Below are 24,374 nucleotides of genomic sequence, written 5' to 3'. Positions count from 1 at the left end.
CATCAGTGACCATCATGTCTTTTCTTACATTTTGTTGTATCACCAGTTGTGTCACTTCTTTTGTATTTTTCATATTAATCTACACATATTCTTGGGCATTATCCCAAAAATGATGACATACCTATGACATGCAGACATGAGGCCTGCAGAGAAGTATTCTGTCAAGTTTCAAACGGCCGACTCTTTGACTCGTCAAAGCCGGAAATGTGCAGGTGGAATCTATAATCATAATGATGCATTACGGTGAGCTAGCTCCAGGGCTTTGACACTGAGCATGCTCAGTCAGTGACATGGCTTACTGTCATTGTTAACGTTAGTGGTCACACCTGTGCTTTTACTGCTTTGACAAGTCAAAATGTCTGCTGGGAAATCAAAGCAACTCTTTGTACATTTTGTCTAACAGTGGCTGTTGTGGAATTTTCTCAGAGACTCCGATGACTTACGTTGAAGACGTTTATACAAACATGATCATGGAGGAACACAATAACAGCACAACTGTATGCACAGTGCACTGTCAAGTTTTGTAAACATATCTATAGCAGCTTCGAACTGCTAAGTTTGCAACCTTTATACAGGGAACGTACGACATCACCACTGTTAGACAAAATGTCCAGAGTTGCTTTGATTTGCTTTGAAGTGACAAATGTGAGACGATGCTAGTTGTTAAACTGCGCTTTAGCATTTTGTTAAAATGCTAAGCTATTGTAACAGTAGCACAAGTGGAGAAGAGCCATAAAGACTGTGTACTGACTCAGTGATGTGTGTTATACAACAATGTTTACCTAAGATGTGCCAACGTTCGCTATATTAGCCTCCATAAACTACTGCCCATATTGGACCAGGTAGCAAAGACTCGCACAGTTAAACCCTTCCTACTGAACTGAGCAATGAAAAGTTACATTCAGATAGTGTTTTTTTCTCCCCCTGAGAACTCTATGTACATAAAGTGTGAAATCAAAGTAGTTTTGTTAATATAATTATTGTGAAGATGAGTTTGAATGTACAGTGTTTAAGCCAATAATGACCTTGACTAGATGAGCGGCTGGTGTCATCCAATGAGCTTCCAGTGACGTTTTACAGTGAAAAGTCTGATACCACTCTGTGATATTAGGCTGTGATAGAAAACACATTCCTCATAGATAATGTGTAATGAATGTGTAACATACATCCCTGTACATGCATGTGAAGTATTTCTTTTGTGTCCAAATAAACTTTCAATCCTTCCTGTTCTACTTCTGCGAAACAGACTCCTCTTTAATCACCCATCTTCAAAGTCCCAAAGATTAAAGCCCCCATGGACTGAAATTAAGCAGAAAAACAGGCCTTTATCCGTCTGTGGTAATCAATATTGAGAGTTGAGTTGAGTGGAGAAATTCATCTTTGCTGCCATTAATTATTATCATGTGTTCACAACAAGACTGTTCTTTCTAGTTAGGATGCAAATACTACATCATCTACCCATGATAATATTTATATTTTCATGTCTTTTTATTCAACAATTACTTTCGCACAACAACCAATTTCATTATAATTCATTATTTATTTTTTAAGACCCCTGACTTCATTGACTCTTGGCTAAGAATGACTAGCTTTCAAAGTATTTGCACTTTATAAGAATTTGGTAACATCATATAACAATCTTCCTGAAAAAGTATTAATGCTGAAATGAAAAACTATTCACATTGCAGAGTTAGTTCACAGCATTATGAGCTCCCTCAACATACAAAACCAAACAAAGTTCCTGCAGAACTGGTTCCACCCGCAGTATAAATATACTGCTCAGCAGCTTACGTCAAATAGTGTGAGCTAATGTTTGGGAGTATGTGATACATAAATGTGTTTAATTTCATACCCATGTATGTATTACTTCTGCACAACTGTTTCCAGAGAAGGTTCTTTAAAAGGTCCCATATTGTAAAAAGTGAGATTTACATGTCTTTTCTGATTATAAAGCACGTCTAGGTGTTAACAATAACAGCAGAGCTGAGGCAGAAATGTGGTGAGTGGTGCCTGCTCAGGCCTGTGAGAGCTGACCAATCAGAGCAGAATCGGCTTTTTGGGAGGGATACAGAGAGAAACAGGAGCTAAAACTGGGTGTTTTTTGAACATTAAAGCATGTTTTCGGAGATCCAGAAAATAAAAGCATCAACTCAAAAATGAGCAGAATATGGGACCTTTAAATATTAAACAAAAGACAAAATAGTGAATTCTTGAAATGAAGGACAAGGACAAGATGATGTCAAGTCAAAGTACTGAAAAACACAGCTGAGGAATTTATATATTTCCAAAGTGTTCATCATTCAACAAACCAAAATAACCAACTGGGTAAGGAATGTCAGGAAAAGATGAGGCACGAAGCAGTCACACTGACCAACGTGACACAAGGTCGACTGAAACGAGAGCATTTTGACAAGATCTGACAGTGACAAAGTGAATCACAGAGACCATCAGCAGCATCTGTCTGAAAAACAAATCAATAAAATCAGCACTACAACGAGGTGTGGCGGTAACGGGTCAGCTAAATACAATATCCTTTGGAGAACAGGTGGAACTGGAAAGGTATTTAAATTCTCGCCACACCCTAACCTTTATAACAGTCATTACAAACCAGCCGCTGAAATCAAACATGACAAATGTGGGTTTAGTATTATTATGCAATTTTTGCAAGTTTTTAAACAGATTTATTTTGTCCTATGGAGGAGGATGAATGTTTACATTAACATTACCCAGCACATGTATGTTATGGTCTGCATATACAGTATACCCTAATGTAATGGAAATGTAGGACTGGCTGCACTGAAGATCAGTATATAAACATGCTCCAGTGATACATTTTCAGAAAGACACTGAAAGTACAGTAGAAATTTATGTTACAGAATTTCAAACATTGTAAATCACTAGATTCTTAGTTGATTTCAACATTACTGATTGAGACTTTTTTTTGCTCTATTAAGTTGAAGTCCATTCATTCAGCCCGGCCATTTAATGCCTTCACCAGGCTGTCACACAAGAACTGCAGAGGGAGCTGTTGCATGAGGAGCACCAGTCAGATTTCACGATCTCCACAGCTCTCACTCACGATTGTCCGCGTCTTCAGCTCTGCCACTAGGAGCCATTTTCTGTCCTTTCGTCTTTGTCATCATCTTCTTCCTCACTGTCCTCCTCCTCACTCTCGCTGTACTGGTAGTTACAGCGGTTGGTGTTTACAAAGAGGTCACTCTCATCGTCTTCAGAGTCGCTGACGTCCTCTTCTGAGTCTTTCTCCCCCGTCCCCTCTTCCTTCCGTTTGTTTGTTTTGTCCTGCTCCGACGGCTCCTCCATGAATCCCTCTGGCCTGAGGACGTTGAAAAAAAAAAAAACACACAATACACTTGATTATACTTTACAAAATGACGCTGGTTGTGTGATGTGTGTCTACGTGTGTGTTCAGACTCACCACTGCTGTTCTTTTTGCAGGTACTGAATGTGATCTTTGTACAGAATGAAGTTGATCTCTGCCTTCACCTTCTCTCCTTCTTCAATGGGATCCACAATCACATAATCACCTACAGGATCAGAAAGGAGACAGATATGAAATGTGAACCAAAACATAAAGGTCATTATAAATGTAGAGAGATTGTATTTTTTTTTGTCAGTACTTACGAATACGTCATAACACTAGTGAATGATATTAGCAGCTTCTATTGAAATCATGACAATGTATCTATTCTCTTGGAAAAGCACTAAATGCAAAGCTCCTGAAACAGCTGCAGACCAGCTGAACACCGAGTCAAAAATCCCACATGCACAGAGGTTGTGGCAGCACGTATGTAAGTACTATAAACTTTGGGAAATATATTGCTGGAGATGATATCAGTAGGCCAATGAAAAAAATTATATTAGACGGATGATGAAGACTATTTTAGAGCCTTTATTAAGTGAAAGATTCTATTCTTGAGCGGCATGCATCACTGCAGAGAGTATTTCAGCATTTAACATCTTCAAGAAATCAAGTCTGCTATCCACAAACTTTATGACTGATAAAAACTTAATATCACTTATTTACATGGCATTTCTCTGTGAAATGCTGCCACTTGTTTCACTTTGTAAGCAGAAGAATGCAGAAGACTGCTTGCTAGTAAACGTGGGCATAAACAGTGCAGGATTCAAAAGTTCTGCTTTGCAGATGTTTTTTAAGGAAGGAAATACGCTTCTCAGTTTAGTTAAACCTCAGGGACTTGCTCTCAGGTGTCCAGGGTGCGATTAATTTGGTCAAGTGTGACTACAGTTTCATTGGTTGCATCACTGCGCCTGAAATTCAATAGTATAGAAACATAGCCTGGAGGCCTGGTTCTGAGTACTAGCATCAGTGTTTAGATATTTGAGCTTGCTGACTAACACTGAATGGTCGCTGTACTAATCTGTAATACTTCATCAAAACATCCCATCAGAAGTTACCTCTCTTGATCCAGAGGTTCTTGCGGAACTTGGTGGGCATGCTCACCAGGAAAGTCTCACCCTGGGCCGTGACAGCTTCATGGAGGTTGTTACCACGGCTACCTGTAACCTACAGGTGCACAGGTACAGGATGGAGACACATTCAGGACAATGTCTTACTGTGTATTCACTGTCAATATGTTTATGACAATGCAGGCCACGAACAGCTCACCTTTACAATCTGCTGGTTCTCTGTGGGCGTCACAAAATCTCCAAGAACCTCCTTGACAACATGTTTGCGTTTTGTGGCCTGTGACATTATTAACGGTGAGCTTCAGGTTCCTTCGCCAGCTGCAAAACAAGAGAGTAGTGATGAAGGGCTGATAAACAGCAGTACAGTAGCTGATGCCCTCTATTGGAAGTTTAGCTGTTGTCAACTGACGACACATTAAGAAGACAATGAACCAAAACTTTTGGCGAAAAAGATTCGCCAAACCACAAGATGCAAACCGAAAGTGCCGAGGTAATATCCAAGCTCATATAAATAAGGTTAACGCTAGTTAGTAGTTAGCTTAAGTTAGCAACATTCATCAAACTTTCACCATCTCGTTGATGTCAATGATGGTTGGACGAAAGACGGCGCTTTCCGTTGCCTCTGCTGCATATAATAATTAACTAGAGACGTAAGCAATTAACTGCTGCCTTTCAAAAACAACAACACTACTAAAGTTAGTCATTTCTGTTAGCTGACTAAGCTAACACTAGCTAGCTGTCTCAAACTGTGTCCCTACGCTCTGCTCAGCTCAACTAGCTGCATTAGCAGGTAACATGCTAACCTTGAAAGGAAGACAAGATAAGTGTGTTTCTGGGCAGATTGACAGCAGCTATAAACCACTTTTGAAAAACACACGTTGAGATATTTTCTCATTAAAGCCGAACCACATGCGTCTGTTTTCCTGACAACACTAAACTTTATACTTCCGGTGTCGAGTGTTCCACCCTTTCAGAATAAAGGCTGTCTCTCTTTATCTTTGGACTAAACGACCCTGCGATGGCAGGACTACACTTAACATTTCAGATAAAGAAGTGGGATTTAGCATTTAACTTTGTCACTTCGGAACAATTTGCTATTTATTGTCTGACTAAATTAGTCATAGTTTTATAAAAAAAATCTTGTTTGCCCTGCTCCCCCCGGCTCTTATTCTTCCGTGTCAGTACCTTTGCATTGTGGGAAGTAGAGTTTCTCTCAATTTGAGCAACATTCAAGACCAAAAGCACCCACTGACGCTGCTGTTCTCATATGATACACATTGGTATCATGGGTATAAAACAACCTTCCCTTTATAGATGTCAGCGTTAAAATGTCAGGTGTTTTTTAAAAACAATTGTTAAATACTCAGTTAGACTACAAAGTGTCCTGTCATCATAATAGCTGTGCATGTCTGAATGACTTTTCATATACATATCTTACATTTCATTTATTAAATATGTATTGTGGTCTATGAATAAAGGTTTTATATAGAGAGCAGACTCGTATACATATATGTTAATGTTACATTTGTTTGTTTTTTAATTAATCCAGTTTAATTCTTCAGTTTCAGTGCATATAAGATAAGAACACCACAAACAAAGAATAGGATTCCACACTTTTTTATTCAACCTTCATTCATTCATTCATTTCGGACAGTCTTAGAGCAGTTTTTACAATTTAATTGCAGTTATGTAGTAATGTGCAGACCAACAGAAGGTAAAACCCCCATCAAAAAAGAGAAACCCTCTCAAATACTACATAGCATTAGCACGAACACTGGTAAAGGAACATCCAAGAGAATTGACAAGACACAAGTCTACAATTAGTGCACGTTCTTTGTCGAACATGAGCTGTTAGTGTGAGGAAAGGTGAGTTAAAACCAATACTGCCTAAAACACAGCAATCATCATGACCTGCAGATCTAACAGAATGAAATGAGCACATAAAATCTACTTTAAAATTACTATAAAATTCTCTGCAACACGAGCTTTATCGGAGCTGGTATGTTTTGAGTAAACTGAAAAGAGGCGTGAGGTATGAAGATGGAACACTAGACTGGTTTAACGGAAAAGTAACATCAGTAGGACTTTATTTATGTCTGATAGTGATCATCATGCAGTCTGGCTCAAATGTGTGTGTGTAGTGTAAAGCTTGGGTCAGTGTGTGTGTGTGTGTGTGTGTGTGTGAATATATGTTGTTCGTGGTTTAGTTGACTACAGCAGATGAGCACATCTTGTTGATCCCACAGGCATTAGACCCCCTGTAAAGGTAGTAGTAACCCTGTAAGAGAGACAAAGAGAAATGAACACACATACTCTCACAACTTTACACGAGTAGCAACAAAGTAGGAATGTGACTTTATTTAACTTTCTCTTTACTTGTCATCAAACCCTTCAGTTTAATGCAGTTTAATACAAAACACTAGTGAGTTTAGTACAGTGTGTTGCAAAAGTACAACACAAGACTGTTTCCCTGCGTTGAAACATCTTTTTGACAGCTGATACAGGGTGAACTTGGCTCAAATGCTATCGGCACAGATTAATCTGCCGAATTGATTAATCTACCAATTTTTAATCTATGATCACTTATTATTATTTACAGACTGTTTACGTCTTGTCGTGCCGAATTCAGTAGAGCACACTGACACATATTAGGTGAGATGTTACACTAAAGACTGGTTTGTACTTTTCATCTTGTCATACAAGATATTCCGGTGATACCTTTCATTTAAAGATCAGAATATGGGCCCTAGTTGCTCTATTTTTAAGAAATATACAGTCTTATTTTTAAAAACTGTTTCAGTCTCTCTTGAACTGAGAGTGTTAGGAGGTTGGGTTGTCTTACCTGTTCTCCATAATCCTCTCCCCAGCTGTTTTTGATGGCCCAGAATGGGATACCTTTACCTGAAAACACATTATGATACGTTATCCAGGAGTTTGACAGCAAACAAGAAGAACAAATGTCATAAAACAAGGAGAGGTTAATAACACACTTACGTTCTCCGTATCCCACCATCAGCACAGCGTGGTCGATCATCCAGGGGTTGCAGAAGATCTTCAGAGGGTGAGATACACCCTTCCTGTAGAACTACAGACAGACACATGATACATTTTGACATGGTGTTGTCTATTTGTAGTTCTCATGGAGGTGAAGCATGTGATAAGATTCTAGTGATTCAGTCATTGCTGTGGTGGTTTAATATACTGTAGCAGTGATGAAATGCTTACCTGCATGGCGAAAGCATTCAGAGCCACAGAGATTGGTCCATTCTCAGCCAGCCAAGCTGCAATTTCTGAGGAGACAAAAGACAACAAAATGAGTTTGTTTCACAAAATAAATCAAATCTCGTTAGAATCTATGTATCAGTAAAATCAACAGCCATCCATCTCCTCTATATATTTGTCTTTGAAATAGGAAATGACAGTTTGGTGGAGTTATTATTTTATATTATTTTGTGGATTGCTGGGTTAACCTTTAAGCAACGTGAATGCTAGCTAAGCTAATTTCCACTCTTCACATAAGCAGCTACATTTAGGATCATAACAATTATTGATAGGGGGGAGTCCAGCACGTGGCGGTCATGCAACAGCAACACAGTTTTCCCTGAAATGTTACAAGGTCTGGGGGAGGGAAACTCTCACAGATTTCCCTGAATATCGATCCCTGGCTACTCACACATGACCTCATGCAGGAACTGACTGATTGTGTGAAAGGGGCTTTAGATACAAAAAATAAAAAACTTCTTAGTGTGTATTTTAGTAAGAAATTCAGTCTCTATATTTATCAGCTTTTCTCTTCCCATTCTTTTTCATTCCCTCAGCCCACTCACCCTTCTCGTCTTTGGACAGCTCCACAGAGCTGTTGATGTAGGCGGCCACCTTCCCGCTGGTGAAGTCGCACCTCTGCTTGTGCCCGCTGTAGGAGTAATCAGCCTCTGACTCCAGACCACCTTAATACACAAATGAAGATTAAAAGGGTTATGCAGTGTTACGCCATTTAAATGAACAACTTTAATGTCCTGAGAAAAACTGGGGAGGGGAAGCTTAAATGTTTCAGAATGGTTGCACACATCACTCGTCCTCCACCACATCTTTCTTACCCAGCTTCTCAATAGCTTCATAGGCATTTGACGGCAGCCCTCCCCTGCACGCCTGGTCCAGCCCATCACAGTCAACCAGCTCTGTTAGGGACAAATTGATAAATCAATCAAACCATGGCTTCTTATCTGCAAATGTAGACAATGATTTCGCTTTCTGCAGGAGAAAGTTATTGAATTACTGTAACATCTTTTTGTTTTAGTTTGTTTGTGCATCAGGCGTTACCTTGTTCAGACAGGGACAGCAACGACCCATTTTTTAGGAACCACTGGCCTTCAATGTTGCCTGTGACAGAAAAAGCCCAGCAGGATCCACACATACCCTACACAAACACACACACAGCAAGTTAGCATGAAGTAGGAAGCAGGTGTAATTAATTAATTAGCAACATGCTATATAGGGTAGCTGCTCTGTAATTAACTGATTGATTGTACCTGGTTCTTAACAGAACTGACAGCTCCGTGATCCCGCCAATCCCAGCTAGTGGGAGCGGGGTCTTGGGCAGGAGATGCTGGCTTCATCTGTCGATGAAGAGTCCATTGACTCAGCAGTGGGTTCAGGTATGTAGAGCGAAACTCTTCCTCTGGAGAAAGCAGTCACACTTTTGTGTTACTCAAGAGGATTCTTTGGAGAAGAGCTGATGCAACACATGAAAAGCACAAGATGCACTTCCTCAAAGTAAACAGTGTGGAAATACAAGTACACATGCACAGACATACACATACCGGTTAGGTCACTGAACTTGGTGACTCCATATTCAGCTGAGCCTTGATCCAATGACTGGAGCTTCTCAGCAGTCTTCAGGTTCTCGTGGAAGATGCTCAAACGGCGGTCTGCCTCTACAGAAGTCAAATGAACACATAGTTAAAAATGATCTGGCACTTAAAAGTTTCCCTGCCTTGTTTATTCATTTTTTTCAAGTCAGCAACACTCCAGCAACCAAACAACCAATCCATATCTGATCTTTTGTTAATTATAGATTATCTGTCACTTGCAGACAGAGACATAAGTCCTTTCCACACAGAGTTCCTGCAATGAAGGCCGCCATTATGCTGGCTTTGCTTTGTAACACTGAACCAAACAATGCCGGCATAATGTCACCCCAGTGTGTGATTTTAGATAGCATGGTGTCGTTCTAGAAGCAAAAGAGGCACGAAGTGAAGCACGCCGTGTTCAGCAGCGTGTTCACCTGCTTATCCTTTTATTTTAGATTCCTGGATTTGTATTTATAACTATGTGGTTATCTGTCATGGTTATGTTGCGTTTAAGGTCTAAACTATTTTGTTCATGTTTATTCAGTATTGATGCTTATAAACCATAAGCACATGAGCACACTCATTTCAAAGGTATTGAATTGACAGGCGATACTATAATCTAGGTGTTCATACAGCTTGAAGAGCTTCTATTGTTGCCATGATTAAGCTGTGAGTACATCCACGGTTCAGGGTGTGGAGACAAGAATGTGACACTATATGAATCATGCTATGTTTGGTGTGTTCAGTACATACTGTGTGTCTCAGTCACTCACCTTCCTGGCTGCTGTAGCCCTTATTGTATTTCACCATAAACTCTTTGAACTGGCCCAACAGCTCCATCGACTCCTGCCAAAGGAAGAGCAGACAAACAAGCAGAATCAACACAGACCTTCTCCTCAAGCTCAAGTTCAAATGGATAATAGCAGCTTACACAACACTGCTGGAGTACATAAGAGGCAAATAACAAGATGAAACTTAACACAAACATTGTTATCTGCCCTGTTATTGATCCAAAATATGACATAATTTTTACCTCCAGTGGCTGGCTGGTTGATGCATCCGTCACCTTGTTGGTCTCTTCTAGTTGAGGTTCACCTGATAAGAGAGACATTGAGGACAACATGTTACGTGTCAACCGAAGATTAAAAATCAACGTTCATTCATGGACTTTTACCTTATTTATCTCTTTGGAATAAAACCAGACTTTTCCAGCACAAAAGTAAACATGAGTGTTACATAATATTGTCAAATTTGCATAAAGTCATTCTCATTCAACTCATTCGTTTGGGCAACTTGGTATGATCAGTGTCAATCAATACAAATAGATCCTTTGATTATCTAGGAATCCTATTTTGTAATGATGGTTGAAGACCACTTTTTAAAAGGTGCAGTGTGTCAGATTTTGGGGCATTTATTGACATAAATTAAATATATTTATAATTATTTTTTCATTAGTGTACAATCACCAGAAACTAAGAATCGTTGTGTTTTTGTTACTTTAGGATGAGCCGTTTATATCTTTAAAGTGAGAAGGTCCACCATGTTGCACCGCCATGTTTCTACAGTAGCCCCGAACAAACACTGGCTCGAGTGTGTGCACTGGACCTTTAAAGATGACTTTCTGTATATATGTCGTAATAAAAAGTCTGATAGAGTCAATCCTGGAAGATCATGCTGCTATTAAAGAGGGACCAAAGCATCATGGGATAACACTGAAACAACATAAATAGCATTACAATTAATCTAGGCCTCGTGGGATGAAATTATATGCAAGATACCGGTGCAGAGGAACCACAGTCATCTCTTGTGAACTGTAGCTCAGGACAGCTGTAACTGAAAAAACATGAATCTTCTTTCTTTAATGATTCAATGATTTTGGTTGCCAACTGACCTTTAGGCTGGCACTTCTGTTTGAGCAGAGTTGAAGTGCCCTGCCAGGGGATGTCCCACACTTCAAACACACACACCTCAGTCTGACAGGAATAAAGACGTACACAGAGACACAGATAGTCTATATTATAAACAGTGAATTAATCTGATTATATTGTCATACACAGATTATCTGATTACAGTGTTGAAAATTGATTGAATAAGTGGAATAATGTCTTTCACACAGTGCAGTCCAAGCTCACAACATCAAATAGAGCAAGTTATTTATAACTGGAATGAAACAGATTAATTTAGACTTTATCTTCATTATTTTTGACTTAGATAGATGCTGCTTGTAAAAAAGGGAATAGGTTTCCATGTTAACGTCTAAGAAAAGAGGGTCTACAGATAAGTTCCTGTGTCAGTGCTGTGCATGCATGCATGTAGGCACGAGGCATGAGCGTGCTCCGGGCTACTTCATGTCAGACTAAGGTCACAAGATCAGATGACTGGGGATGACTGAACAAAACAGAACTACACTGTTGCAATATTAAGTTGTTACACAGTCGCATCACGGGATATTAAATATGTCTAATTAAATATGCTATTTCAAAACCATGATAATGACCTACACTGAGCTAATCTCTCTTGTTAATTCACTCTCCCTCCCTCTCTCTCTCTCTCTCTTCTCTCTCTCTCTCTCACACACACATCCTACCTTGAGTTTCTGTGTCTCAGGATAGAAGTCACATGTCCTTAGCATGGTGGATTTCTTACATTGAGTGTTACTTAGTTCCACTGTTATGGTGTAGCGGATACCCTTCACCAGCTGGAAGACAGACAAACACACACAGTCAGGGGTCACTTTTAATACACAGACAAGAAATCTTACCATTAAAAGGGGCTTTACTCAGACATGTCTCTAATTGTGTTGCAGTCTAGTATACCAGTGGTCACTGAATAGCAGACTAAGCTTTTAGTGCGTGTATATTGACTATGTTGTAGTATCTAGATGCTTCTTTTGCTGCATGGACACTATGGTGGCAGGGCCTCTCTGCGCTGACAGGGCAATGCAACTCTGATCAGGCCAGCTGGTGGTGATGTCAAGTCAGACTACATATCAATGATATGACTTCCGGCCCGCATGTGTCCTCTCTACGCAGGCTTTTCAAAAAGTGACAAAATTCAAATGTATTACAAACTTGATAACAGATGTGTGAATGGTGACAATAAAATGTACTGAACAATAATCATCTATATTGTTTTGCACAGGAACATTTGTACCGCAGTGACCAGTTTAAGCCATTATTTTGAAGGTACGTCACCTTCTTTCCGGCCTTTGTTTGGCTAACTCTTGGTGGCATGACGCAGTTTAAATGGCCCCCAGCCTCTGTTGTTTACAGAGCTGAGCGCATATAACTCTTACTGCAGTGTACGAAATCATTTAAAACACTTTTCTCAATCCACACCAGCCTGTTGTGACAAAATATGTCAATGCTGTGAATAAATAAACGTGAAAACTGTTACGAGCAGCCGTCTTTGTTGTTGTTGTTGACGTTACCTGTTTGGTGGCAGAGAGGAGCCGGCTGACTTTGCGGAGGTGCATGGCGTTGGAGCCCCGGTTGTAGCGCTCCTCGGCGAAGGCCAGGGCCTTCTTCAGGCCTGGGTCCGACTCATGTAGCTGGACCGGGGAGCCGGGGGGACCGAACAGAGGCCGGTCGAGGTCCTCGCCAAGCCCGAGTACCGAGCCCAGCACTGCGGCCAAGGCCAGCCACGGGATTAAGGGACAACAGCGAAATCCGGCCATCGTGTTGATCCCGGTGTGTCGTCGAAAAGAGAAAGGGACCAATGTCAAGTCCGTGCTCGGTTAAAAGGAGAGATGTTTGTTTTCCTTGAAGAAAAATCGATATGCAGTTATCAGCAGTGGTTATACAAGCGGTAACACCGGTGTTGTTGCCAAACAAACCTGATGGTGAGGCTGTGGGAGGAGACAGGAGTATTAATGAGAGGGGTGTGTTCAAGACACACACGGTTAACACCCCCAGACCGTTTAACAATGGTGTCACTTCTAAATACGTAATAACTGATTAACAAATCACAACATTGTATATAAGTCGGGATGAAAATACAGAAAAGTGAGTCATCACATATAGTGGTGACTGCAAGGTAATATGATTACTTATAGACATTTTTTGTTGAAAAGTAATTATAACAGTTTAAACTGGTCCACGGTTTGGGCCATTTGTCTTAACAGAACTGTGTTATATAATATCATATTGGTTGATGCAGTAAAATTAAATGTCTAAATACTGGCAGACCTCTTGAAAGACCAAAGAGAAAACAGTCACTATAGAGTACATATAGGCAGTAAACAAGGCCCCCTGTACAATAATCAAGTAGCCTATGTTCTTCTGGACATGTACATATCCAAATAAGGAAAGTCACAAGTTACAAAACTTTACTCTGGTTGATAAGTTCATGAAGACAGTATGAAGAGTCTTTATTAATTTCCCCATTACCATATTATTTTATATTCAGGAATCCCACTGAACAGTTAAAAATAAAATAAAGTAAGATAAGATAAGATAAGATAAATCTTTATTGATCTCCAGTGAATTTGGTTGTTGCAGCAGCACCATGACAGAAATAAGTACAGATAAGTATATAAATAAAAAATAAATATAATTAAAAATAGAAACTATACAAGAGCTTTTGGACAGAATTACAGGTAAAGTGGTGTGATTGATAGCTGCAGAGTTAACAAGTCAAAGCCGAGAGCAAACACCAGATTAATATGTGATATTATTTAGTAATTAAACCTAGTTTTTGTCTGTATTAATATAGACATGTAATTTAATTATAATATAGAATATACAGCAAGTCAGTGTTAACAAGACAAAAGAATTTCCCAGTCTGGGATCAATAAAGTAATTCTATTCTATTCATTAACGTTGTACAGTATAATATAAAATGGTACATAATGATATATGAGATATAGTATAAAACAGTATAAAGTGCATTACAGCAATATAACGTAATGTACTAGATGTATATACAGATATATAACATATGCACAAGGGCACTGAAGTGCTGGTAATATAGGAGGGGCAAGTGCTGCCTTTTACTTTCCCTTGCTAGATTTATCCAGGCACAGGCCTGCTTCTCTAACCATTGGGCCATGGTACAGTGGGTATTGTGTTGAGTAATATATGACAACATGTATCGTCAGTCCAGCAGAGAGAGGGAGAGGGAGCTTGGTGTGATTATCTCTGGTGTAATGAGGGAAATGGGTCTGTGTGTGTTGTGTGCTGTTATAGACTGAGACTTCTCCACGACTGTTGAACAGTCTGATGGCAGCAGTTACAGATAAGAACCTGAAACACACACCTGGCGTATTGCTGTGGCTGAATGGACTACCTTCCTCACCAGCTTGTAGAGTCTGCTGGCCTCACCAGTACTGATGCCACAACCCCAACACACTAAAGAACAGAGCACTGGTCACTACAAACTGATAGAAGATCTCCAGGGGTATGTCACACACATCTGAGTCTCCTCAGGAAGATGTCTGCTCTGCCCCTTCCCGAGGAGGCCATCTGTGTTGTGAGACCAACCTAGTTCACTGTTGATTTGGGCCACAAGATATTTGTACGAGTTCACCCTCTCCAACCTCCTATCAGTAGATGATGAGGGATTGAAGATGGACAGGGAATCTTTTCCTCCGGTAGTCGACCAGCTCTTTGGTCCTGCTGATGTTGAGCTTCAGGTGTGGTTGTTGCACCATGTAAGCAAGATCTACATCGATCCTCTTTACTCCTCCTCATTGTCATTGTTAATGCATCCAACAATAGAGGAGTCATTGGAAAACTTTTGGAGGATGTGGGAACTTGAGTTAGGGCGTAAGCGTGAGACATAGTGTGTGAAAATGAAAGGTACCATCAAAGTCCCAATACTACAAAGACATTTTGATTAGCCTACCTCTGTCATCCAATGTGGCACACCACTGTAACCAGCCAGTAAGTGGAAAGTGGGTTGTTGTGAATGAACTTGCGAGAATTAAATACAGCCACTAGAGGGCGACAAATATCTTAACTTCTCGATGATTTCTGTAAGAGGACTTTTATTTTGAAAGTAAAAGACCCGGTGAAGCTACACAGCTATGCAAACTAAAGATTTCATGAATATATGGGATACATTACAGGTTACTATTAGTATTTAGACATATCTGTCAAAGTGTATGACAAACTAAAGATAGCACAGATTTTAAGTCAGTTTACTTGACTTTTATAGCGATTGCCCTTTTATTTTGTAATGTTCTGGCCGGAAGTGTTAATGTTGATGCTGCTGGTGAAGCACAGGCGCTAGCGCTGCTAGCACCGCGGCCAGGAACATCTATTGACGACAGCTAAAGCTAAGCTAACATTATAAACTTGCTGAGGGTTTTACTCAAGGTTTTCCTCTAATCATCACGTTAGCCAATCGTGGAAACAACGTTAGTTGCCACTTTACCCCTCGAACGACAAAATAGCTGTCGTGAACGTTATGACTAATTTATTTTTAGGGATCAGGTTGTATTCTTAGCATTAGCCTCTGAGCAAAGGTCTGACTGGCGGACATGGAGACTCGGGGGATTGAAGACATGTTTGACTTTCGTCGGTAAGTCAGCTAACGGCAGCTAGCTGTTAACCTTCAGCTAACGATAATTAGCCATTTGCAGTAATGTTGCAATCTTATCCTGTGTGCTAAAGAAATGCTGTAAAATATAACCCGGTGACATCAGTCGTTGGCTAGCTAACTACTGTAGGTTTCCAAAGGAAGGGATAGCAAACCTTTTATAAAACGAGCAGCTAATTAGCTAGCTAACCTAGGAGTGTGGTGGTGACGTTAACGTAAATATTTCATCGCCAACAATTATTTTGCAACCGTGTGCAGTGCTAATTTAGTGCACACGTCGTGCTGTCATCAGCTGAATCGTTAGGTGGTTCATTTAGCAGAGCTAGTTAGCTAGCCTAACCATAAATGGTCGTTGAACTTTACACAGAGAGTGAAGTTTTCCAAAAGACTCAACTTGACACAGCAGGCTGAGATAACATGTACCTCTGTGTATATACAGTGTATAACTTCGCCATAAGCGTCACCTCAGCTTTGAAAAGTGAAAGTTGTGCCTCGATCATGAACTCCAAAAATAAAGTGCCCCGTCTTTCACATGAATACAGATGTGTCATTAGGCCTGTAGGTGTGGAGGAACTGATTATGGTGTTGAATATTAGGACAAAGTAGGCCTAGATTAATATTGGGCATCCCAGATGTTCTGTCAATCACGTAGAGACACGTGTAATGACGTGTAGGAAACGAAAGCTGCGGATGTGTTGCCATACTGAAACTTACTGTTAATACTGTTAATACAGGCCGGTGATGTTCATTTTTCAGCTCTGATTAGTTGTAAATCACCAGAGAACTTGAGAGAAATACTTGAATTCACAAAAAAGTCTTGAATTGAGTTAGTAGTAGAATATGCCCATGTCCAACAGTGTTAATTGCAAAACATACACAGCAGCTGAGTGTGAAGTTTTATTAATGTAAGCTATAAGGATGGTAGTTCACACATGGCTAATTTTTCCGTTTGTTTGCTTCTGACACTGTAAGTCACTGTCAGCGTGATTCGCGTGGCCTGTCAAGATCACATCAGCAATCACATTTCACCTCTTTCAGCCTTTATCTACTGCACTGACAGTGTTCTCGTTCTTCCTCTGTACAGGTTTCCCAAAGATGCCGTTGTTCTCCTGCTGTTGCTGGTTTACTTTCCAGTTGGGATTTGTTTGACGTTAATACGGATTTTTATTGGTGTTCACGTGTTCCTGGTCAGCTGTGCACTTCCAGAAAGTTTTATCAGAAGGCAAGTATTTTGAAATATCACTGTTTCTATTTACCCAAATTAGTCTCAAGAGTAATAATGTAGCTGTAGTAGTCACATGTATGTGATTAATAATATTTTAGGTACCAGTTGTAGTAGAAATATAAGGAAAAACGGCTATAATGGATACTGTGTGCCCCATCTGAAAAATAATTGCAGCATGGCTATAATGACTGCTACAGCCACCCCATTAAATACCATAATGGCCAGTGGCTGCTCAATATGTTTGCTGTGGTATGTGTCTATTACACAGTGACCTGTAAATGAGACTCATCTCTCAGTAATTTACATGTTTAAATAAAGGTAATGACTGTGGCATCGAAGATCCTCATCATTTAATTAGGTGACACATGTAAATGACCTGGACGTTTCTATAAGAGCAGAGAGAAAAAAATAAAGCATACTGAGCTCATTAAACTGTTTGTTATGAAAATGGTAATAAATTACTGCCCACTGTTATTTCTTTGTCCTCGCAGATTTATTGTAAGGATTATGTGCTCAGTCCTGGGGATGCATGTGAGACAGAAAAACCCTCGCTCCAGAGACAGAAACACAAAGCTTTACATGTGCAATCATGTGACAGAGTTCGACCACAACATAATCAACCTTCTGACCGCGTGCAATACCGTGAGTGTTTGACTTCCAAAATCCACTTTGCTTTTCCTGATGTGTTAAATATTTTAGACAACTCACATTCATAAGACTGGTACACACTTCCTTTAACAGCTAACATGTTTGCAGTGATGTAACTGTAGATATAGCACGTACCTCTCACAAGTTTAAAAGCATATTCTTAAAAGAATTCAGTGTGTAATTCAAAGTTGTATATTTTGATGTATTGAAATTCATAGATGATCCCTGTGAAATGAAATGAAATGTGCTTGTTTTTGTAGTTTTCATTGTGTTGATAACTGGTACACTTGGACACTTTTCATTTCACCCTCATGTAAGCGGTCCTAGTGAAACCTCACAGATTACAAAGAAAACTGCATGCTGCAGATGACACATGCAGCTTGCAGAGGAGACGATGTGTGCACTGGTGCATGAAGCATATTAAAGTCTTGCATGTGTGTCCAGGCCACCTTTCTAACCCATCTTTGACCTCTTTTTATTCTACCAGTGCACATTGTTGTGTTTTGCTGGTAAATACAGTGAATGCAGTGTTACATGAGCTTACTGTGTCTGTTTCTACTCCTTAGCCCCAGTTAGAGGGCTCCACAGGCTTTGTGTGTTGGGCCAGAGGCTTCATGGAAATCCATTCAGCATCTGGCCAGGAACCAATCGGAGAGACTCTTCAGAGGTACTGCTCCACTGAAGGCACCCCACCTTTGCTCCTGTTTCCTGAGGAGGACACCACAAACGGCCGTGCTGGCCTGCTCAAGTTCAGGTGAGTGCTATATTTCTGCTGTAGGATCTAACTACACATCGTAAGATTGATGTGACATGTTTGATTTATGTCGCTGAGGATGGCACAGTTAATACTTGTGAGTGGAATTTGTTGATGCAATGCTAGTAAAAAGTGAAATATTTCCTCATAAATTCTGCCTCTGTGCCCTTGATTCTGGTTTTGGATGGTCCTTTTTATATTTACATACAATAATCCTAGTCCTCCAGCACCGTTTGGGATCAATATATACAAATGGCGACGGTGTTTTGGCCTCACACTCATGACTGTGGTTGTAAAAAGAAACTGTGATTTTAATCAAGCCAGCTACAAATTATCATTCCTCTTCTACGGCACTTTGAGATAGAGATGAATTACTGTGGCGGTTGTTTCCTCCTACTAATTTCCCTCTGGAGTTGCACAGGCAAATTAGTGTTAGGAAGTGAAAACAGCTGCAAAATTGATTCATATCTGTCGTTAATTTGAGTAACTCATAAGCAAGTGTACTATATCTGCAGCCGAAGTCCCCTGGAGGTGCACCGGAACCTAAAATAGGACTTCATAATAGGATAGAAGAATATTGCTTTGCTTTTGTTTGCACAGTTCTGAAATTGATTTTATATTAGTTTTTTTTTTACACACTAAAAAAAAGACTCAATCAGGCCAGAACCCCTTTGTGCCATGTACAAAACACACCAACAGTGTCGTGATTCTCCATGTTAATTTTTTTTTTTTTTTTTTAATAATCTGTTTTTGTTTTGTTGAAAAAAAAAAAAAGAGTCAGATTTTGCTTATACAACCTGATGTGTTCACAGCGTACAGACTCACCACCTAACATACTAAATATGTTTGTTTCCTTTCAGTTCTTGGCCTTTTTCACTGACTGACTCCATTCAGCCTGTGGCCTTACGGGTGACCAGACCATTGATTGCTTTGGTAAAGTAATTTGATCGTGCATTTTAAGATAAAAATAGACTGCAGTGATAACATTGACTGTTTGAATCTTGAGTGCTGTGTGGAACATGAGTATAACAAGCACAGAGGAAGGAGATTTCTTCATGTGGTTGTTAATGACTGTAATAAGACACTGACAATGCAAAATGTCAACCTACAGAGGAAGGAAGGACATGAATAAGGGAAAATAAAGCATTTTACATACAATTTCTCTGTTTGTGAGCTGCTTACATGTAGTCCAGTCATCTCAGTACCAAAACTAATTTTGTCTTGTGCTGCTCAGTGTAGCAGTAGGTAAAGTTACAAAGTGTAGTTGCAGGATTGTTCGGGTCACCAGGACACGGTGCCACAGCTATTATTGTCCCTCTCCTCTCTGTGAGTGTCTGTGCAAACATAGTTGAAGTAGGGCATGTCACACTAAGCCGTAATATAACAGTAAGATTGACTACGTTGTATTCTTGTCTGTCCACAGAGCACACCAGAGTCGAGCTGGATGATGGAGCTCTTGTGGACATTTTTTGTTCCATGTACAGTGTATCATGTAAGGTACTAAATAATTTGTATTATTATTTCTATCAGCAATTGTCTTTTGATAATCCTGATCTCCTGCTGACAGAGTAATCATAGTCCGGTGGTAAAGTTTTGCTTTGGCACAAGTAACAACCCCCGGCTCATCTCTGGCCAGTAATGTTGATTAACGAGCATGCCTCTCAAATGGTCTTAAAATTCAATGGCTTCAGTTTTTCAGTTTTAAATAGTCTCCTGTTGATTTTCAACAATACTGTCGCCATAATTGTTGTCAGAATGACTCCTTATTTTGCTTTTTTGTTTTTAATTTTCATTCCAGTTGGCTCCCGCCAGTATCCAGACAAGATGGCGAGTCCATGCAGGAGTTTGCCAACAAAGTCCAGGAGGTAAAACAATGTTTGCCAGCTTAGCAGATTAATAAAGTTAGATTTGTAATGGCAAAAACAAATATGTGAAAAACTGTTACAGCACATACAGTACTGAAAGTTAGGCAGTTTATCCAATTTTGTCCTGGCCCCAGCACTGATACCCAGATTCCTCTTTAGTAAGCAACAAAGATCTAGATATAGTTCCCTAAAATGCACAAGCTATAATTTGTCCATCAGCAGTGTTTTCCACAGGATTTGTGAGACTGTTGTGGTCAGACCTTTGACCCTCTGTGGGGGTGCAGGGGCATAGCCCTCCGGAAGAATATCTTGCACAAATTAAGGATAAAAGGTGCAATATGTAAGAATTGGCTACCTGTCAAATTCATACTCACCACAAATAGGTGGCAGCATACTACTAGAGTAACCACTAACTGCTGCTCATTATAACTGCAGTTATTTAGTTAACGGCGTTAGCTGTGAAGCTAGCAGTCCGGACTGTGGGCTCGGAGCACCGGGGAAGTGTTGGTAGAAGCTTTGGCTCAGGACAGACTGGGGTTAGCTGATTAGCTGGCTAGCATGCTAACTTCAGTAGATAGTTCTGCAACACAGTTCATAGTCGTCATAACATCAAAACTTCACATTCTATTGATAATTTGTTTTTAATTTGTTCACCTTTTCAACTAAAATCGTACATACTGCACCTTTTAATGCATCAATCTGGTGCGCTTTGAGAACAACATAAAGAGGATAAACCTAAGTACTTTTTGCTTCTACTTCTGAGACTGGGGCAGGACAAATTAGGATGTAGTGGGCCGCCACAGTCTAGGTAATATATGGGAAACACTGCATTAATATCAGTTATTGCCTGCTCCTTTGTGCTGCTGTTGTACATTAAAGATGTGTCTTTTGTGTGTCTTTTAATTTCAGCTACTAGCTGGTGAACTTGGCTTGGTCTCCACCAAGATCACTAAAGCTGACAAAGCAGAGCACATCAAAAGGAAAAGACACACAGTACCACAAACTGCTACAGGTAAGTAAATTAAAAAACTCACAATACATCTGGCTCTCTACGTGTTGGGATTCACCTGGTTGGTTTAGAGTTTTGGGGGTAATGTCAGCTGTTCTTCTCCTTCTGCCAGGTGTCAGACCTCCCTCCATTGGCCTTGGTTTCATGGTCCAGAGTTTGGGTGCAGATGATCATAGGATTGCTAAAATGGCCCAACAGGTGAAGGACGTGCTGCCTCATGTCCCGCTGAATGTAATCACAAAGGACCTAGGTAGGGCCCAATTTCAGTGCACGTTTACGTTTGGACCCCACGTCCCCGCCACCTTATTGAAATGTACTGTGACTCGCTGCTCTACTGTTATCTATCATCTACTCTCTACCACACTCTGCTCTGTTCATTCGATTTGTAACGCATCCTCCAAAACTGGAATAGAGTTTCAATCGCTGTGCGCTTACAGTTGTCTTTTGATTGTTCACAGCAAAAACCAATTGTGTTGACACCACCATAACAAATCTGCTGGAAAACAAAGAGGAAGCTCAAATGGAAGCAACCGGGACGTCGACGTTTGGGCCTTCTAAGAGCAGCTCCTATTCCTGTGGTCCTGCTCCCACCATAAAGGTTTGACAGTTCAGCATGCTGCAGTCTTAGCTCTCTGACTTGGGAGTTTAGCATACAATTTTAATCATGTGAACAAAAGCTCTTATGTCCTAGAATTTCCTAAGTTGCATAGAAACATTAGTGTTGCATCACATTGATTTTATTTTCAAATACAATCGATCTAGCTTATCGTTTATTTTGCTACTAAATTGATAATTCCACTTTCTTTCCCCTCACAGCCTGCTGCCAAATCCTTTGGGAAATCACCAGCTGACAGACATTTGTCTCTCCAAGAGAGAAAAGAAGCGCTGTATAATTTTGCAAGAAGGTGAGATTTTCTTGCCATTAGCAGTGTCACATCAGCAGAGCAGAATTAGAAAAAAATATTGCAGCAAAAAGGTCAGCCATACATGGTGGGATTCAATCTTCTGTCAGTCTCTCAACTATTGTTTCAATCAGATGTTTCTGGGCTCATTGAAAATGCTCCATGTCTGTTCAGTTCATGGTAATAAGACACCTCAGAGAAAAGCCAAAGCTGCTTCATTATGCACAACATCTTGCAGTTTTGCAATATTTATTTGGTTTGAGATTTACTTTGAATTAATTCCAAGGGTCATGTCTGTCGCTCAATACTGATTCTACAGAGTGTTAAAGCAGCGCCAGACAAAAGTCTTACGTAAAAATACACCTGTCTTCACTAATTTAGACCCTACAGATTTGTTATGAAATCCAGGCCGTCTCTGAGACAGCAGTGAAGGAGCGAGTCATTGAGAGTTCTCAACTGTTTCTTCTCTCTGGCGTTAAACTTACTCAACCACAAAAAAAAGAGTGTAAGAGGAGTGTAACTTAAAAGTGCAGAAATCAATAATTTTATATTCACAATGGGTCAAACTGTAATGTGAAAGGGGTTGATCATATTGATGAACCTCAGGGAGCAACAGCTAAATCTGCAGTTCTCCTCAGTTCAGAGTGTTTTAGCATCTTTAAGCTGATTTTTTTTGGATTTAGAGCTCTTCACTGTTTGGGTTCACTCACATTTCTCATCAGCATTGTTTCCAGTGTCAGCAGGCAGCTGTCTTCAATCAAAAGCCTCTCAAAAAAACCCACTGTAATCTTCCTTCTTAACACATTATAGAGCCAGTGGAGAGCAAAACAGAACTGAAAGGAGAGTGGGCGTAGGACTCACATTTGTCATGTGGCCTGAAACACAGTTCTTAATTTACACTTACGTTGCTTTGTAAACAAGCAACTGTTTGTATGCATGATTTGCCGCTGACACTGTCGTTTACAGCTTGTGGTGGTGACCTCAAGTGGCCAGAACAGTTACAGCTTGGAAAAGTAATATACATGGAACAAACATACCTCCAATGGGCTTCAGTGTATTGTTACATTGATTCTTATTGTAATCATGTTAACAACAAAAAATGGCAGCTGAAAAAATATTTATCGGACAAACTCAAGGACAAAAAAAAATGTGGCAAGTTAGTTTCACAGTATGGGAAAGTTTGACCACAAGGCACTGCATTCATTCTAATTGTGATAAAAAGTCTATGTCGTGTTCATCATCTAAACCAAGTGCTTGTCTTAACTGAGAGATCTGACAGATAAAACTCACTGACTGTTGTTTTTATCTGATTCTCCTCCCTCTTCTAGACGCTACATTGAAAAGCACGGATTGGATCAAGAAGACAGTCACTGAACAAACAATGGGTCAAGCCATCATTGAAAACTCGTCAGAGAGAAGCATATTCACCTTGCATAGCTGTCTAATTTGAATGGTGATTTTATATTCTGTCAACAGGTTCTGTTGAAAAACAGATTTTGTTAATTGCAAATATCGGAGACGAGTATTCACAACATGTACAGTATATGTTGATGGAATGGTGATTATGCATGTGTTTAATTCTTCATTCTGGCTGATACATAATTTTGATAACAATTTGTATTACGATCCACTGACTGTGAATCATCTATTTATTTTTATAATGTCCAGAGTCGTCGATGAAAATAAAGTTCAGCTTGACCTTAAGAACTTTGTCACTGACTGTGTTTTTCCATTGAACGTTGAGTCAAATGTCCAAAGCTAGGCTTGGGAAAGAGTTAAATGAAAGAATAATATAATAAGACTACTGTGATATTTCTTTATAGTTTCATATTCATGTCTCTGTTTCCCCAAATCCTGCCATAAGAGGGAGTCATGGAGCAAATCTATGCTTATGACACAGAGGCTCAGTGGACCCTCAACAGTTCTTGAGAAAAGTAGTCTGGAGTCTATTTTGTCCTCTTTAGGACAGATTTCCTCATAGGGACAAACAAAACAAAACAACCAAAAGACTAGAGTCCGGTGAGTAACGATGATTCATGCACTATGAGGAAATGAAATGATGTGAATATGAACAAATATGAAGGAGCAATTTGAAAGTAAGTTTGGTCATATTCTGATGAGAGATCAAAAAC

At 39.9% G+C, this 24,374-nt stretch overlaps 3 protein-coding genes across 3 annotated transcripts; 1 reads left to right on the top strand and 2 right to left on the bottom strand.

Annotated features, from left to right (window-relative positions):
• Window positions 1–2,239: 2,239 nt before the first annotated feature.
• On the bottom strand, window positions 2,240–5,399 carry eif1ad (eukaryotic translation initiation factor 1A domain containing). Its single transcript, XM_084352627.1, has 5 exons — window positions 5,253–5,399; window positions 4,649–4,767; window positions 4,438–4,546; window positions 3,437–3,545; window positions 2,240–3,334 (listed from the first exon to the last, which is right to left on the bottom strand). The coding sequence occupies exons 2-5, from the start codon at window positions 4,733–4,735 to the stop codon at window positions 3,106–3,108; spliced, it is 534 nt and encodes a 177-aa protein (XP_084208753.1). The 5' UTR covers window positions 4,736–4,767; window positions 5,253–5,399; the 3' UTR covers window positions 2,240–3,105.
• Window positions 5,400–6,050: 651 nt separating this feature from the next.
• ctsf (cathepsin F) lies at window positions 6,051–13,170 on the bottom strand. Its single transcript, XM_084353226.1, has 14 exons — window positions 12,730–13,170; window positions 11,887–11,997; window positions 11,191–11,272; window positions 10,333–10,394; window positions 10,073–10,145; window positions 9,270–9,383; window positions 8,979–9,127; window positions 8,770–8,866; window positions 8,547–8,627; window positions 8,277–8,396; window positions 7,675–7,739; window positions 7,444–7,534; window positions 7,292–7,350; window positions 6,051–6,727 (listed from the first exon to the last, which is right to left on the bottom strand). The coding sequence occupies exons 1-14, from the start codon at window positions 12,973–12,975 to the stop codon at window positions 6,653–6,655; spliced, it is 1,425 nt and encodes a 474-aa protein (XP_084209352.1). The 5' UTR covers window positions 12,976–13,170; the 3' UTR covers window positions 6,051–6,652.
• A 2,342-nt stretch (window positions 13,171–15,512) lies between these two features.
• Window positions 15,513–23,949, top strand: aup1 (AUP1 lipid droplet regulating VLDL assembly factor). Its single transcript, XM_084352306.1, has 12 exons — window positions 15,513–15,821; window positions 16,924–17,061; window positions 17,556–17,706; window positions 18,279–18,466; window positions 19,327–19,399; window positions 19,890–19,963; window positions 20,265–20,331; window positions 21,241–21,343; window positions 21,453–21,590; window positions 21,799–21,938; window positions 22,157–22,245; window positions 23,571–23,949. Exons 1-12 carry the CDS (start codon window positions 15,781–15,783, stop codon window positions 23,614–23,616), a joined length of 1,248 nt encoding a protein of 415 aa, XP_084208432.1. The 5' UTR covers window positions 15,513–15,780; the 3' UTR covers window positions 23,617–23,949.
• The last annotated feature ends 425 nt before the right edge of the window (window positions 23,950–24,374 follow it).

This window comes from Pagrus pagrus (genome assembly GCF_965226575.1).
Source record: "Pagrus pagrus genome assembly, chromosome: 5".
Taxonomy (NCBI): Eukaryota; Metazoa; Chordata; class Actinopteri; order Spariformes; family Sparidae; genus Pagrus; species Pagrus pagrus.
The sequence above is the reverse complement of the archived record's forward strand: the minus strand, read 5'-3'. Positions and strand labels throughout refer to the sequence as shown.

What these genes read in the sequence shown, in the direction of transcription:
- eif1ad (XM_084352627.1), bottom strand. Translation starts at nt 4,735, where the DNA reads ATGTCACAGGCCACAAAACGCAAACATGTTGTCAAGGAGGTTCTTGGA. An exon ending in AGAACCAGCAGATTGTAAAG is followed by an intron (nt 4,547 to 4,648) that starts GTGAGCTGTTCG and finishes GTGCACCTGTAG; the next exon opens with GTTACAGGTAGCCGTGGTAA. An exon ending in GAACCTCTGGATCAAGAGAG is followed by an intron (nt 3,546 to 4,437) that starts GTAACTTCTGAT and finishes CTGATCCTGTAG; the next exon opens with GTGATTATGTGATTGTGGAT.
- ctsf (XM_084353226.1), bottom strand. Translation starts at nt 12,975, where the DNA reads ATGGCCGGATTTCGCTGTTGTCCCTTAATCCCGTGGCTGGCCTTGGCC. An exon ending in CTGAGACACAGAAACTCAAG is followed by an intron (nt 11,273 to 11,886) that starts GTAGGATGTGTG and finishes TATTCCTGTCAG; the next exon opens with ACTGAGGTGTGTGTGTTTGA. An exon ending in TGAAGCTATTGAGAAGCTGG is followed by an intron (nt 8,397 to 8,546) that starts GTAAGAAAGATG and finishes TTGTGTATTAAG; the next exon opens with GTGGTCTGGAGTCAGAGGCT.
- aup1 (XM_084352306.1), top strand. Translation starts at nt 15,781, where the DNA reads ATGGAGACTCGGGGGATTGAAGACATGTTTGACTTTCGTCG. An exon ending in TGTAATCACAAAGGACCTAG is followed by an intron (nt 21,591 to 21,798) that starts GTAGGGCCCAAT and finishes GATTGTTCACAG; the next exon opens with CAAAAACCAATTGTGTTGAC. An exon ending in GTCCTGCTCCCACCATAAAG is followed by an intron (nt 21,939 to 22,156) that starts GTTTGACAGTTC and finishes TTCCCCTCACAG; the next exon opens with CCTGCTGCCAAATCCTTTGG.